This window comes from Podarcis liolepis (assembly GCF_965112155.1).
Source record: "Podarcis liolepis genome assembly, chromosome: 2".
Lineage (NCBI taxonomy): Eukaryota > Metazoa > Chordata > Lepidosauria > Squamata > Lacertidae > Podarcis > Podarcis liolepis.
In genome coordinates this window covers 30,830,611-30,846,709 of record NC_139555.1, presented here as the reverse complement: position 1 = coordinate 30,846,709, position 16,099 = coordinate 30,830,611, and the positions used below count along the sequence as shown (strand labels likewise).

Sequence of the window (16,099 nt, the reverse complement as noted above, 5' to 3'; positions counted from 1 at the left end):
AACCTTGACTTTGTTAGACTTATCTTAATTTACTGCTTTGAATTCCTGGCCTTATTATGTTTGGTTTTATGTGTCTTTTTTGTACGGATTTTTTATTTTTTGTAGCAGCCAAGCATACATTATTTGTTCCTTTTAAAAATGCATTTGTAAATATGTGTAAATAAATATGTATGCCTGGCTACTTTTAAGAAGTCCTTCCTCAGTACAGTGGGCTTTTTGGATGGCAGGGGAAGGGGCACAGAACAGAGGGTTCCCAAATAGGATTGTTGTTTTCCCCCTGATTCCTTTTTTCTTATTTTCAGCTTGCAGTTGGATATGGAGAGCCAAAGAACATCCGTTCTCCACCGGGTGGTCAATTTCGCCCCCAGTCCTCTCCCTGGTAAGACTTGGTGTTGGGCGAAGAGCCATGATTATCACCACTCTGCGATTGTAGGTATTCACAGTCTGCCTTTATTCTTCCCAGCTAGGCAGTACGACACAAAGACCACTGAGCCAATCAGCTTCTACCTCTCTGGCTTGGAAGAGCTGCTCTCCTGGAAGCCCACCAGTGACGATGCTTTCAACGTGTCCACAGAGCCTCTGGCCAAACACGAGCCTCCTTTCAACAGTCGTAGGCCCCGCACGCTGGTGTGCCACGATATGAAGGGAGGTTACCTGGAAGACAGGTTGGAACTGGGGCAGATGCTGAAACGGGAGAGCTTCCAGATTCAGAAACAATAATTCTCTTTTTGCCAAACTAACCAGAATTGGCTCAATCTGGTCTTGGCTAAGTTTGCCTTGGTTGCAGCCACATGGATCTGAAGAGTGATTAACTTGTACCAATATTAGTTATAAATCACACTTCGGATGTTTAAAATGTTTCACATACTTGGGGTTGCGTGCAACCAAGTCCTACTCAGAGTAAACCCATTGAAATAAATGCCCCCTGACCCCAGTTAATTAAGTTTAAAACAAGCTTTAAAATGTTCTTTTGCAGAGAATGTCAGCCTGGATATAAGTACCCCATGCTGGGGGACACGATGAAATCTATGCTCTGCAGACATTGCGATAGGGGAGTGTATGCCTGGCTACAAAAGATAACAGTACCAGAGGGTGGTGTCTTTGGTCTTAAAACAACAGATGCTGAATATTGACATATGGGATCAGCCAGCTCCTTAGAGGCACTAAAAACAACATGGGCAAAGCAGCAACTGCTAGAAACGGATCACATCTGCAAGGCCCTTGCTTATTTGCGTAGCTCATCCTATGAATTTGGCAACAAGGCCTCATGCCTCCTTGCTAATGCTCAGGAAAACCCCCACCAGAAGTCTCTGAATTTGATCACTGGGATTTGTGACCAAAGCTATGTCAAGGTCCGTAAGTGCTAGTAAAATAATAATAATAATAATAATAATAATAATAATAATAATAATTTATTTATACCCCACCCATCTGGCTGAGTTTCCCCAGCCACTCTGGGCGGCTTCCAATCAAGTGTTAAAAACAAAACAGCATTAAATATTAAAAACTTCCCTAAACAGGGCTGCCTTCGGATGTCTTTTAAAGAGAAGATAGCTGCTTATTTCCTTCAGATCTGAAGGGAGGGTGTTCCACAGGGCGGGCGCCACTACCGAGAAGGCCCTCTGTCTGGTTCCCTGTAACCTCACTTCTCGCAATGAGGGAACCCCAGAAGGCCCTCGGTGCTGGATCTCAGTGTCCGGGCTGAACGATGGGGGTGGCCCCACGTACAGAGTTAGTCCTGCTCTGAGTAGGATTAGCACTGAATGCCTCCTGAACTGGGTCCCCAAACTTCATTCAGGTGGTCTGCAGTTGGTCTGTAAAAATACAATTAAAAATCATTTAGCACCTAGCACAGTGCATTGCAATTGTTACAACAGGCAGAAAATTCAATTTAAGTGGTCCACCAAGACCCTCAGATGTTTTCAAGTGATCCAGGGGGGAAATAAGTTTGGAAACTACTGCATTAGCTCATTGATCCCTACATTGGCCATGTATGACCTTTATTATTACCACTTCATTGAAGATGGTGAATGCAGAGTGGAAGAAGAGCTGAGGTGAGATTTGAGCTGCTACCTTCTTGGTTCACAGACCCAAACCATGTGTTAACATTAGCAGTATATAGGGGTGCTTTGGACTGGGCAAAACCTCTTCCACGAAGGCAGCTATGCACCATCAATCCTGATTGCGGCCGTAGCATAGAAGGATATCGCTGTCACTAAGAGGTTCAGTCATACTAGCCAGGTCCAGTTCCTGGCAGAGGTCATTCACCAGGGTGGTGTTTTCAGTCCTTCCTGCACTCCAGTTACCGTGGGTTAAGAACGTGCAAAATTAAGAGCAGGGAAAGAGATCAGGGAAGTAAATCTGGTTTCTGCAAGCAACCAGGGGAATTTCACTTCTTGTTGGATTCTCTTGAGGGAGGGTGGTGGCTGGGCCACCCTAGCTTCAGGAAATCGCAGCAGCTTGGACTGGTTTAGTTCCTCTGAGCAAGATTATAGGACCTGAAATATGATTCATACCTACTTTGTATGAGATCTCCCATGCTGAGTCTAATTGTACCCTGCTGGGTATAATGCGCTCTCTCTCGCTCTCTCCTCTTACTTCTGGCAGGTTCATCCAAGGCGCATCGGTGGATGACCCCTTTGTGTTCTACCACTGGTGCTACATTGACATATTTGTTTACTTCAGTCATCACAACGTTACCATCCCACCTGTGGTCTGGACTAATGCTGCTCACCGCAATGGAGTCCTCATGCTAGGTGATCTTCGCTGGGCCATCCCCTGGAGCATATGATACACATAGTGTTTGGGGCCTGTGGGAGGGAGGGCCTCACTCTCTAAGTTGTCCTTTCCTTACTCCACCCCTTTGCTGAGTTGCAAGAGGCAGGAGTTGCAGTGGGTGGTACTTCTTTCCTCCTATCAGTTGCATTCTTGACGCATGCTGCAACTTATCAGGGGTGGATAACTTGTGGCCCTGCAGATGTTGTTGCTGGATTCCAGCTCCCGTCATCCCTGAAACGTTGGCCATGCTTTCTAGGGATGATGGGAGTTGGAGTCCCACAACTTCTGCAGGGCCGTAGGTTCTCTGCTGCTGAAAGTCTGGGGCCATCCACAGCCTCAATTCCTGCTAATCTCCCACAGCACTCTGCTTTTTGGGAGATGCAGGGAGTTTTTGCAAACAGCTGCTGTTGCTGTTCCACTCTTTATAGCCGTGCTTCAAGGCACAGGCAATTGCCAGCTCCTCTGACATTGCTTGTATTTTGGGTATTCCTCTTTCCCCCCTGGAGGTTCCTCAGGGCTCAGCTCTTAAGCCTTCCTGTGGCGCAGTGGCTCACTGCGCTTGGCTGTTAACCAGAAGGTTGGTGGTTCGCACCCACCCAGGGATGGCTGCGGGCAGAATTCTTGTGTTGCAGGGGGTTGGGCTAGATGACCCGCGGGACCCCTTCCAACTCCAGGATTCTGCGGTTCTACTGATGCACAGAGGTTTTGGATGGTCCAGGAGACGAGCCACTCCGTTTCTTCCTTGCGTTTCCTTCCCTACCTATAGGGACCTTCATCACAGAGTGGGGAGACGGTGCAAAGATGTGTGAGTCCTTCTTGGCAAGCGAGGAAGCGTACCGCGCCGTGGCTGATCAGCTGGCTGCGATTGCGCAGTTCTATCGTTTTGATGGTTGGCTGGTCAACATTGAGAACTCTCTGAGTGTAAGCAAGCAACATTTCCCCTCCCCTGCCAACCTTGGCCTAGGAGGGGAGTTAGGGTTCATCCGTACACAGGCCGTATGTGTGTTCCTTAAAGTCCCTGGCATTGCTCAGGGGGAGCAGGAGCTATACCTAGGGATATGCTCAGTATCACAATGCAGCTGTGATATGTATCCCCACGTCAGAATTTCTTCCTTTAGGTCCCTAGGATCCTCAGAACCCCAGGTGGCCTCTTACCTTCAGAGACTGGCTGGGTAGGCCCCTTACCCCTAGGGCTTGAAAACCCCCTTTACGTCGCAGAACCCCTTTCCTATTTTTATGCCTGCCTGCTAGGGCTGGGCGATACCTAGTTTTCAACCCCGTGATATTTCACCCACTGAACATCATGATATACTGATATATTATGATGTCTGAAATAAGGATGGAGCTATGCATAGCCATTGGCTGGCTTCATGGTTTCCCCCCACATTGTGATTTTCGTATAGCATACACATCATGATTCGTGATGTATCGCCAGGTCAAAAATTACGAAACTGATATCGCAATATGGACTTCAAACTGGTTTTGGATGCTATATTGCCCAGCCCTGCTGCCTGTTCCCCAAATTACTTATACAGCACAGCGATTCCCTTTACCTGCCCATGCTAGTCCACACTGTTGCCCTACTGGCTCACCCCTTAGAGTTGCCCCCGAACCTCTTTCCTCTCTCCAGTTCTCTTCTTACCTTCCTTGCCTTATCATTTCTCCTCCCCTGTCCCTTTCATAAATTTCCTGGGACCTCTCCTCCAACACTCCTTTCCCATCCTTCCTTTTCCATTCCCACTCTGGGCCTCTGATGAATTCTGTGTATCTGCTGGCACCCAGCTGCCTGTCCCCTGGAAAATATATATTTCCCAAACTGAGGTGTGTCAGTCACCCTGGCTTTGGGCATCATGCATATAACATCACTTGGCATGCTGAATGATGGACCAACGGCCTCCCAAGGACCTGTCGCGCTGGCTGATTGGTGCAATTCTTTCATGGCAGGTGTCGGCAGCGCGTAACTTGGTCCACTTCTTGCGCTATCTGACGGCCCAGGTGCACAGAGCTGTGCCGGGAGGGCAGGTGGTGTGGTATGACAGTGTCCTGCAGAACGGGGAGCTCAAGTGGCAGAATGAGCTGAACGAGAAGAACCGGTGAGTGACACCCCTCCCTGTTCTACAGGCAGTGGGTCTTGCCCTGGGGACCAGAGGAAGAAGGGCAGCGCATCTGAACCTGAGGGTAGCCCCACGGAGCCTCTGCCCCCTGCCCTACAGCATCTCCCTGATACACTTGGCCTGCCGAGGGGAGCTCAGGTGTGGTGCGAAATAGCCAAGGTCTACTGTAACTGAGAGCTGCAATGCACTAGTGCAGTGTTTCTCAAATGTGGGTCCCCAACTGTTCTTGCAACTACAACTCCCATCATCCCTACCTAACAGGACAAGTGGTCAGGGATGATGGGAGTTGTAGTCCAACAACTGCGGGGGACCCAAGTTTGAGAAACACTAGTACATTGTAACAGAGAATGAGAAAACCAAGCATGGGCCTCAACGAATGGTAAGATGTGAGAGATCGACAGGCATTGCTGAGCAAGGGAAACACCATGCCTGCTAAATCCCAGCTAGCTGGAAGACCAAACTTGACTCAGGGGGCTGTATCCTTTTGGGGTTTGTCTCTAGTGCTGTGGCAGAGATGGGGAATCTCCAGGTCTCCAACTCCCATCGGGCCCAGCCAGCATTGCCAGTGGGCACAGGGATGATGGAAGCTACAGACCAGCAAAAACCAAGGGCCACAAGTTTCCCTCTCCTTCCCCAGGCGGTGTAGAAAGTATCCTGGAAAGGGACAGGAATTCTCTCTCCCCCCCTTTTCACAATGCATTTTCCCTGGTACTTGTCCGCTGTGCATGGTCTACAGCTGAAGCATCCCTTGGGCCTGGGCTGCTAGGATCCATCCCGCTAGAGCTACTTGGAAGGGCCTGTAAAGCCTTAGGCCTTCTGGACGCCACAAAGGGACCCTCTTCATGGTCCTAGAATGAGTTGGAAGGGACCACGAGGATCATTGAGTCCAACCCCCTGCAATGCAGGAACCTTTTGCCCAACGTGGGGCTTGAACCCACAACCCTGAGATTAAGAGCCTTGCACTCTTCCATCTGAGCTATCCCAGACGTTCCTCCGTTCCTCGTGCCCATGCAGGGTTTACTTTGACGCCTGTGACGGTTTCTTCACCAACTACAACTGGACGGAGGAGCACCTGCTGCGTACGCGAGAGATGGCCGACGACCGCCGGGCGGACATCTATGTGGGCGTGGACGTGTTCGGCCGAGGGGTTGTGGTGAGCAGCGGCTTTGACATAAACAAGGTAGGCAGGCTTTGGGGCCTGTGGGAGGCTTGCTGCCCTTGTGGCTCGCAGTTCCAGGTGACTGAGAGCTGGAGAGGGCAGTCGTGGTTGCCTTGGGGTGGGCGGAGTGAAGCCTTTTAAGACCCAGCCTCCGCTGTTGCCCTGGATAGGTTGGCTCCCCTGTTACAGAGGGAGGGGGCAGGGCAGTTGCCACCCTCCCAGCACCCCTTGGCTGCCCTCACTCCGGAGCCCCCCCACAAGAGGAAATGGTGACTTGGCGTTCCTTGTGTCCCCGCAGTCCCTGCGCATGATTCGGGAGCAGGGCCTCTCGGTGGCCATTTTTGCACCTGGCTGGGTATATGAGAACTTAGGCCCGACTGACTTTCTGAACAACGAGGACAAGTAAGACCCAGCAGGGAGGAGGAGGGGCTTTGGGAGGGGAGGGGACTCTGCCTGGCTTGGCTTCACTTTGCCTGACTGCCTGGGATTGTCTGGACCCCTGTGGCCTATTATGGGAGGGTCTTTCTGACAAGCCCCCATAACGGTGCAGCAGTGACCCAAGTTTCCTTTGGGGTTTGCACAGTGGCGTGGAAGACTTCTCAGCGCGACTCCTCTCTCGCTTGCTTGTTTGCAGATTCTGGGCCCTGCTCTCCGATCTGCTGCCCACTCACAGCATTGGCTCCCTCCCCTTCAGCACCTCTTTCTCCCTGGGGATGGGGAAGAGGCACTTCCACAATGGGCAGGTAAGAGTACTGGGCAGTTTTGGGCAGAAGATGCACAACTGCCTCTTTTAAGCCTTTGCAGCTTGACTCGCCAGCCTCTGCTTTGAAACGACAACTTGCTGCATGTGATCTATGTCAGGAAAAAGCAGCAATGCGAGAGCGAGCTGCAGGTGTCTGGAATGCAAAACAGGATGTTGATATTTGGGACTGTACTATTGGAACAAAGGGGCAGTCTATTCACTGCACTGAGCACTGGATGTTAGCTCAGAGTGTCATCTGACCTGTACTGGAAGTACAGGGGTGGAGTCTCACTCTCTACTGTTGGAGACTGGAGAGTGCAGACGTGTTTCTCTGTACTGCTGCAATGACAGAAATAAAGACATGTAAATAGATTTCTGTCTGCTCTTTCCCCTCCCTGAGGGAAGCAGGGAGGAGGGAGGAGAGGTGTGTCCCTCTCACGTTGAGTGGGATCGCCGATTTGTGACCTTGCCTGTATCCTGCCGGGAGACGCAGACCGGGGAGGTCAACAAGGATCTCAAGCCGAAAGCCTAGGGAGTGGCCAGTTACCTCTGACTGCGGCTTGAGAACCCGACAATCTATACAGACTGGAGACCCGGAGACCCAGTAAGGCCTTCTGGGTAGCTCACCGGGCTGTATCCCCAGCCCAGCTGATCTGCCTGAGGTGTCAGCGACTAGAGGCCTCAGATTCTTAACACTCTTTCGGAGCTAATTTTCCCACAGTCTTTCCTGTCGAGGGCTCTGCAGGAGGGCTCTTGAGCTTCAAGTCCCTTTCCACCCACAGGAAAACAGTGGAGCCTGAATTGCAGAGAATGAGGAACACAACTCTATAGCTTCCTCCGCCTCTTGCTGGCCGGCTGAGTCTGTGACTTGTTTCCAAGCTGAATTCCCCACCCAACCCCCGCCCAGCCACCGTCAAAGCCTTTTAAACCTGGTCTGGTCTTTTTCTCCCTGGGCTTCTCTGCCCTCCTGCTTTCTTTCCAGCCAGGGTCGGCTCTCTTTCTACTTGAACGAGTCCTTCTGCAGCCAAATAGTGTTTCTATTCCCCAGCCTCTGCTTCAAAGCAGTGTCTGATGGGGTGGTGGTATGATTGGCAGCTGTAAGCAGGGCGAAACGGTCGGCAGGTGTATGTGATCTTTTTAGAACCTGCCAATCTTTGCTCCGCTCGAACTCCTGGTCACTTTCCTCCCTGCCAGTCTTTGAGAAGCATGTTTGTTATTGGGGGTGAGGGGGGCAAACTCTGCCCGAGACCCTGGAATATGGGCTGCCAGTCATAGAGGGCTTGATACAGAATAAGGCAGCTTTCTACAGAAGCAACGTGGACTGTGTTTTATGTGGTTAACGGCATCCTTGCACTGCATTTTTGTTTGGGGGTGATTTGGTTTGGTTACCCTTTTGAGAATCAACAGCGGCATTTGATTTTAACGTACTCATGCCTTCAGAGGTTAATTGGAGCTATTGAGAGCCACGATGAAACCTTAGCAGAGCGCTTCCCTCAAGGGCCGTGCATCAAGCAAGACATCGCCACTTTGGGGGCTTCCAGCCAATCTCAGCCCTGCTTTTCTCAGGGCTTCAGAGTGTCGGGGAAACTCCCCATTTTACAGCATACTCCTTTGCACAGCCCCTTGGAAGTAAGCCAAGAAAGTATGGAATTTCAGCTTCTGATCCTTTCACAAGGCAGGCTAGTATAGCAAAAGTGTATCATTTCCAATGCACGCTCCCCCTCCCCTAAGTGCTTGCAGACCAGGAAGAAAGTCCCGAACTATTTCAAAGGAAAGAATCAGCTCGCTAATTAGGTATTTAAGAGGCTTATCTTCCCAGTTGGCCCAGGAATACTCCTAATAGTGTAAGAGCCCCGATGCTTCCAGATGGGAATTTGCACAAAGCAGTGGAACGCAAGATTTCGTTGACCTGTAATGCTAGCTTCTAGATACATTTTCCCTGGGCATGTTGGAAAGGTATGCTCTGGAGACCTAAGGGAACACAAGAATAATCCCGTTCAAGGTGGAAGGCAGTTTTGTTGCCATGCCCAGGCTGAATTCCCAGCGGCTCTTTTTCTCTTTTTCAGGAGAGTAGGATGGAGCCCTGGTACCACCTGAGAGCTCAGGAGGTCCAGCCACTGTACGCTGAGGTTTTTCAGGAGAGTAGGATGAAGCCCTGGTACCACCTGAGCGCTCAGGAGGTCCAGCCAGTGTACGCTGAGTTCTGGATGCCCAATGGGGGCCGACTGAGAACGCGCTGCTGCCTGCAGGATGCCTGGTGTGGGGGCAGCTCCCTGCTGCTGGAAGGGACCATCCCGTCCAATGAAGATCACGTCACAGCCAGGTGAGCAACGGTTGAGATGGCTTCAGGGGTTTTTTTATTGGATGCGGGAGTCATAGCGGGGTGTGTGTGTGCTGCTCTTGCAAAGGGACTTCCTTAAAAAGCTGGTAGCAGGCAGAGGAGAGGAGAGCAGAGCCTGCAGACCATATACAGTGGTACCTCGGGCTACATACGCTTCCGGTTACATACGCTTCAGGTTACATACGCTTCAGGTTACAGACTCTGCTAACCCAGAAATAGTACCTCGGGTTAAGAACTTTGCTTCAGGATGAGAACAGAAATTGTGCTCCAGCAGCGCGGCAGCAGCGGGAGGCCCCATTAGCTAAAGTGGTGCTTCAGGTTAAGAACAGTTTCAGGTTAAGAACGGATCTCTGGAACGAATTAAGTACTTAACCCGAGGTACCACTGTAATGAACACAGTTGCCTGCACCTGTGTGCAAAACAGGCTTGCATGTACCCAGTTGGCATGAATCGTGGACGTGCGGCTGCGTGTGTGATGGGGATCATTCAGCCCGACCCCTGCCCTCTTAACTGTTTTCTCAACTTGAGTGCTTTCCCCACATTCTCTTCTTAATCCAGGGAAACTGCTACACAGCCTTTGCTTCCACTAAGAAGCCTTTACGGAGACCTACTGTAAAGGTCTTTTCCCTGTCACGGCGCATCCCTGTCCCAGCGCTGACCACGTTCCGCTTTCCTGGGAGCTGCTTCTCAAAGGTGGAGCAAAGTTAGAGACTGTGACTGCCTGCCTGCCTCTGCAGGGATCCTGACAAGCATTTGGCTAAGTTGGGGGTTGGTGGTGGTGAGGCTGAGCTGGGTTCCTCCAAGCAAGGAGCAGATTTGGAGGGAATACAATGCTTGAGACAGTCAGGATGTTGTCATCTGGGATAGAGGAGTTTTCATGGGCTGTTTCATCATGGAAAGAAGGGGGTTTGAGAAAGTGCGGCTGACCTGGAATCTTCAGGGCCCAGCCATGAGCTCAGTGATGTGGGAAGGCTCAGACTCCTTTGTGCATCCGCCCTTACCATCCTCAGTGTTTCTGCGTGCCTGTGAGAATGTAGCCTTTGCACCTTGCATGCCTAAACCCCTTCCTTTTGCAGGTGGCGGCTGCCTAGTGCCCAGAGTTGGCCGTGACTGTGTCCTCTCTTTGTCTCTCTTCCTGTCTGTCTGGGGCTTTTGGGGGCGGGGGTCATCAGGCTGTTTTCCTTCCAGGTGCCAGCACCCCCCCGGCTGTTCCTGGTCATAATTTATAAACACGAGGCCTCTTCCCAAGGCGTGAGCTTTGCACCGGTGTTCACCACGCGGCAGTCAAGTTCCTGTTTCTCCAGTGGCGAGTCGGGTGAGGAAACGCCAGGCCTGCTTTGGGGGCTCTCACTCTGACTGCCCAAAGGAAGGGGGCTTGTGGATCCCCCTCTGTGGGGCAGCAGAGGCCGGGTGAACAATAGCTTCAGATATTGACTGATCCCTGTTCTGTCCGCTGCCTCTCCCTCATTGTTCTCATCTTCCCCCCCCCAGGAGAACCAAGGAAGCACAAACCCTCCCTGCTCCCCACGCCTCCCCATTACCTTGCTCAGCTGCTCAGGGGGACAGGACTGCGTGGGGAACATGACTGGCAAAGTCGGTGAGTAGAAGGGATTGACAGAATGCATGACTCTTGGGGTTTTGTTTCTTTTGTTTCTTTCTTTCTCCTTGAACTGACCATTTTAGTGGTGGCCTGGCAGCCTTTCCCCTCTTGTCGGATTGTAGTTTGTAAACTCTCTGGGTTTGTAAACCATCTTTGACGGCTCTGCATGAAATAATAATGGGGCCGGGCAGGGACGGTGTTGGGGCCTGGGAACCAAAGAGCTACGGGCAGTGTGGGATGGGCTTTGCAGTGCCCTGCAAACTGACAGGACCCCAGCAGCTTACATTCTCTCTCTCTCTCTCTCTCTCTCTCTGTTCCCCTCAACAGATGCTATGAGCTGGAGCTCCAGAACTGCTTCCTGGACCAACTTTCAGTGACCGTGTCGCGTCGCCAGTCTGGGCGGAATGAGGTGCCCTTTGCATGCCGCCTGGGCAGGATCTGGGTGAGTAAGCGGTGGAGGCTAGGATGGGAAGCCTCGTGAAAATGGAGAGAGGGGTGGGTCAGCCGGCTTCCCCATGAAGCGCTGTGTTCTCTGTGGGCCTCTCGCAGCCCTGCTAAGCCCGAAAGGAGGAAGGTCTTTGTCCCTGGATCTTTAAGTAAGGTGCTATGACATAAAACAGGGATGGGGAAACTGTTACTCCAAGCCCACAGGGGCTGCTTGAAGTCCTCCTGTTTTTGAAATTTGGCACCTTCTACTCTCTTAAGCAAGTTTCTCTAGAGCCTGGCGAGCTCTCCTCCTCCCTCCCTTGCGGATTCACATACTCAACATCTATCCTTTGCAGCTGCAAGGCTTTGCCACTGCAGGCCAGGTGGTCTTGATGACGCAGTTTCTTTCTTACCAGTTCTGGCCTTGCAATCAAAGAAATACTAAGATCAGGCCAGAACTTCTTGCTACCCCTGATCCCTGGGCAGATGGTTGCCTTGTCCTTGGCATTCTTGGTGGCCCCAATTCAGCCTGGTCTTTATAAGGTGGGAGAAGCCTCTCTGCACCCATCTCCCTTCATCGCACTGTTTCTTTGGGGCCCCTGTTCCTGTTTTTATGCCCGCCCTGTGCGTGTTCCTCCACAGGTGCTGGATGCCACAGCTTTGCGCCCGCTGCCATCCGCTGATGCTGCCATCCCAGTGTCGCCTTTAGAGGTTGCCCATGTCCGTTGGCAACGACTTTCAGCTGGAGAGCTCTCCCTCAGCCTCACTTTGCGCTGGACCTATCCTCCCAGCAAGGCCACCTGCTTCCGCGTTCACTACCGCAGGGGCTCGTGTGGCAGTGGTCCCGAACCTCGCCTGCTCCCAATCGGGGTGGCGTATGCCCCCCAGTACCGGGTGACTGAGCTGACTGTGCCTGGCGCCCTTTCTGAGTCCTCCTGCCGCTTGGAGTTCCTTGTGGAGCCGGTGCCCGATGATGGGTTCCAGGTAGACGCTGCAATGTGGGGGAAGCTGGTCTTTGTGTACTCTGATCCAAAGCTACCCAGTCCTGGCCCAGCGCCTGAAGGAACCTCATCCAGTTGATTTACATTTGGATCCTAGTAGACAATGCCCTTCTCCGCTTCCCAGATCTGTGCTATTAGGCCCTTTTTAAAGAGGGAAGAAGGCTTTTATTGAAGGCACTGGAACTCGCATGCTCGGGCATCAGAAGCCCAACCACGGACAATTCAGTATCCAAAGATAATTTTTCATTGGGGAAACCACTTTAGTGGAATAGTTATCATGCACTAGAACAACAACAAAATATTTCAGGGAAGTACACCCCAACAAAACAATTCCACACTTGTGATATGGGCTACAGAACAGGCTTATCAAGTCACATTAAACTCTTATAACATCCTTTTTAAAAAAACCTGCACCAATAGTTACCTATCATGTGGGCTGAAACAACTCGAATTGCAGCTTTTTTGATGCTGAAGTAATGTGTGTATTTTATCATTTACATAAACTGATAAACCATGGCAGAGGCGGGGTGGGTGGCCTAGCTGGCATGAGCCTACGATTTTGAGGGGCCTACTTCCAAGTTCCCCTGTTAGAGGCAAAGGGGAGACCCATTGGTAAAGATTGTTGAAATGGGGCCTTCATTTCCCATCTGGCCTGGGTCTGTTACCAGCTTTGCACGGCCCTGGATAAAGCTGTCAGTTCTCCTCACCAACACATTGTAGCTTTTGAATGCAACCAAATCTCTAAATTTCTTTTGCCCTGAGAAAATTCATGATAACGTACATCCCCACCCCTTCAATCTATTCTACATTTCTTATTTATAAGGAAACTTTAATTATGACAATATATCAGGCACTTACCTAAGAAAACTGAAGCCACAGGAAGGTATTTTCAAAAAGAGTAGCCCTTAAGGGTGGAAAAAGTACACATAGGGGAATTCTGAAGTGTTCTAGTACCTGGTGAATTTCTGCCTGCTCCTTCAGATTGATTTTTTAAAATAAATTTGTTCTGCTTGAATAGAGTTTATATGACTAAGGAAGACATGCAAGTGAAAACGGGTCTGGCAGATGAACTGTTTTTCTACAAAATATGTTGTGACTGGTGATTTACATTGACACTTTTTACCTCCTGTGTCTTATGAAATGATAAAATGTGTGCTTCATTACTTTTTTGCATTAGGAGCTCTGGATATGCTGATACCCTTAAACTGCATAGTGATGCACAACAATTCGCAACACGGTTATTTATTTATTTTTCAAAATTTCTTTAAAGAAATGTTTTTAGTAGCATGTTGCAACTTTTAATGAACTCTGTCCTTGTGCAATTTTGACCCCTAACATTGGAATACAATATAGTTGCTCTCTCGCGCCGGAAGTGCCTTCATTGAGACAGCAAGTGATTTATACAGTGGAATAGCTCCATGTTCAAGGCAAGGTGCTGAACTCCAGAAATTTAAGAGGGAAGTTGGAATAGCCTTTTTTTTAGCACTATAGGGATGGAGATGTATGCATTTTCATAAGGTCTTAAATGGATGACATAAGGGAAAAAAGGAATGCAGAGTTTTGAATACGTATATTTCTATAATTACAATACCAAAATCTTAAGGCTAATCAACCATAAATGAAATACTGGACAATCACCGTGTTTATTTGCACACCAAATTTTTGCTCTATTCTAAACTTTATTTTACTATATCTTAAAGAGTCAGAGCTATTTATAACTTCCACTATTTTCCTCCTTTTTTTGAGCTACTAATAAATTCACAATAAATGTATTGTCTTCTCTTTCTCTTTTACTAGATACAATTGAGGTAGTAGTTAGAACAAGCATACCAATCAGAACGTCAAACAAAAACCACTCAATGTTTTGTTTGAGGCATTTTGAATTCAAATTTAGGGAAGACAAAAGTGGGCTAGCACTCCTATGGTCAGACAAGAACATTCACATGACAATAGCTTTTTTAAAAAATATGAGCAAATCCATTTCTCCTCCCTTCATGTAAACAATACAGAGAAGTCTCCAATTAACCAGTTTCCCCTTTCAAGCTGGGTGACATAGTAAACAGTGGTTATTGGCTTCAGTGATTACAGGCTTCATCATACAAAGTTGGTATTACGATCCTAGCTTTTCCTGAAGCTGGTAACTCTAGTTTGAGTTTGGACTGTGATTAATTGGAGATTTCCACATTGCATTCAGGTGCACCACAAACCGAGGAGAGAATGGGTTGTGTGCAGAGGCAAAATACATATTAAGCAGAAATGTGATAGTGTGGACAGGGCCTTGGCCTGAGACTGAAAAAGGGGGCATGGCAGTGATCAACAAAATCCACAGGATGGCAGCAGAGCTTTATGCTTGGCTGCTGCTGGTGTCTTCAGGACTTTGCGAGATAGAGCAGGGTGTCACTGAGCCCTAAGCTCCCAAAATGAATTAAAGATAACCAAGTTATTCCCATTCCAGAATCCTGAACAGATCTATTCCAGTACCTTTGCAACTTTGCCAATACTTGCTTCAGAAAGAACCTGTCATATGCAGTGAGAGACAAGCTCTGGAGGTGTTGCTGCACTCTGCACTGGGTTAGGAAACTTAGGCTTTACAGCAGGGGACTACCTGATGTCTTAATGATAAAGGTGGGGAGGTGGGGTGAGAGAGAAAGAGAAGACAGGCATAACAGCAACAACCCAGGGCTAAAGGGACCAGTCCTTCAGCCAGCACAGCGAGCAAGTGTTTCCTGGAGAGGTGATCTCCACAAGGTTTGGCCAGTGGTGGTTTTGGGGCAGAGAGAGATGAATGTGGAGGTGTGAGAGCTAATGGGCATTTCTGCATTTGCAAACATCCTTGTTTCAGGTCACCCCTGCCTCCTGTCTGCATAAAGTCAAGCAATCTCCTGTAGGCCTTCCCCAGGGCTGGGCTACTGCCTGCTGTGTAGCAGACTGACAGCCCCGTCACCACACTTCCATTCCCACTCCCTCTCTCGCACACACACACACACTTCTTTCTCTGCCCCCATCTCCGAATTTCTGATGCAGAGCCAAGCAAGAGAATTCCCTTGCAGTCCAGCATGCAGGCAATTAGCGGCATGGAGTTTGACCAAGCGTGATATGCACAGGGACCTCAGCTTCTCTGCTGCACAGGCCTTGTCCCCATGTTCAGCAACATTTGCACTGCCAATGCTGCTCAGGTGGGCACGACTGCAGCAAGAGCAACAAGCTTGGCATTTTGAAAACTCTCTAACCCAGTCCGTTGCTTTAATAATGAAATTTCCTCCTTCAGCCAGAGCTGTAATGGGGTGTTTGAGAAATCCTGGTCTCCCAGCATTAACACGAGTATTGCCCTGTTTCCTATCATGCCTTTCACAGGCAGCCAAGAAACTCTTCATTACCTGCTCATGCTTCCCTGTTTGCTGGCCTTCTGTTTCCTCACTTTGTGTAGAAGAGCAGGGGTGGGGAATCTGTGGCTCTCTGGATGTTATTGGAAGCCCATTAGCTCCAGCCAGCCTGGTCGAAGGCCAAAGGATGATGGGAGTTGTAGTCCAGCAACATCAGGATGGTCACATGTAGTAGAACCACATTAAGAAACTTCATGCACGATGAGGTGTTCCTCCTGTGCAAATCCACTTTGTGTGACTGCCTTGAAAACTGCCTGCTGCTATCATCACCCGCTTCTAATTCCGTGTGAAGATAGAATTGCAGTGGAAAAGCATCAGAAGCAACACATTAAGGTGCGGAGAGAAAAGTGAATGCAGAATTTGTGTTAATCCTTATACATGGCAAATGACAAGGGTGTGTGTGTGTGTAGCTGGACAGACAGAGCTACAGAACTGCTGGATATATTTACTAGCAGTGGGTTACACAAACAAACAAAAAATAGTTCCACACAATTTACCTGCATGGGACATTCATGGCTGTGTGATGCTGCAAAGGCTGTCAGGACTCTGTAATGG

General features: G+C 49.6%; 1 protein-coding gene across 5 annotated transcripts in view; it reads left to right on the top strand.

Annotated features, from left to right (window-relative positions):
• ENGASE (endo-beta-N-acetylglucosaminidase) overlaps positions 1 to 13,932 on the top strand; it is a 28,118-nt gene extending 14,186 nt beyond the window's left edge. For 2 of the 5 annotated variants that reach the window (XM_083489995.1, XM_083489993.1), the window contains exons 2-14: positions 303 to 379; positions 464 to 665; positions 2,608 to 2,756; positions 3,545 to 3,699; positions 4,723 to 4,871; positions 5,907 to 6,072; positions 6,350 to 6,453; positions 6,686 to 6,794; positions 8,860 to 9,116; positions 10,307 to 10,449; positions 10,626 to 10,731; positions 11,062 to 11,176; positions 11,803 to 13,932. In XM_083489995.1, coding sequence (XP_083346121.1) covers positions 316 to 379; positions 464 to 665; positions 2,608 to 2,756; positions 3,545 to 3,699; positions 4,723 to 4,871; positions 5,907 to 6,072; positions 6,350 to 6,453; positions 6,686 to 6,794; positions 8,860 to 9,116; positions 10,307 to 10,449; positions 10,626 to 10,731; positions 11,062 to 11,176; positions 11,803 to 12,240 — 2,157 coding nt within the window. In that variant the 5' untranslated portion in view covers positions 303 to 315 and the 3' untranslated portion in view covers positions 12,241 to 13,932. The remainder of the gene's footprint in view (positions 1 to 302; positions 380 to 463; positions 666 to 2,607; positions 2,757 to 3,544; positions 3,700 to 4,722; positions 4,872 to 5,906; positions 6,073 to 6,349; positions 6,454 to 6,685; positions 6,795 to 8,859; positions 9,117 to 10,306; positions 10,450 to 10,625; positions 10,732 to 11,061; positions 11,177 to 11,802) is intronic. The other 3 variants (XM_083489992.1, XM_083489994.1, XM_083489991.1) reach the window with 3 other exon arrangements.
• The last annotated feature ends 2,167 nt before the right edge of the window (positions 13,933 to 16,099 follow it).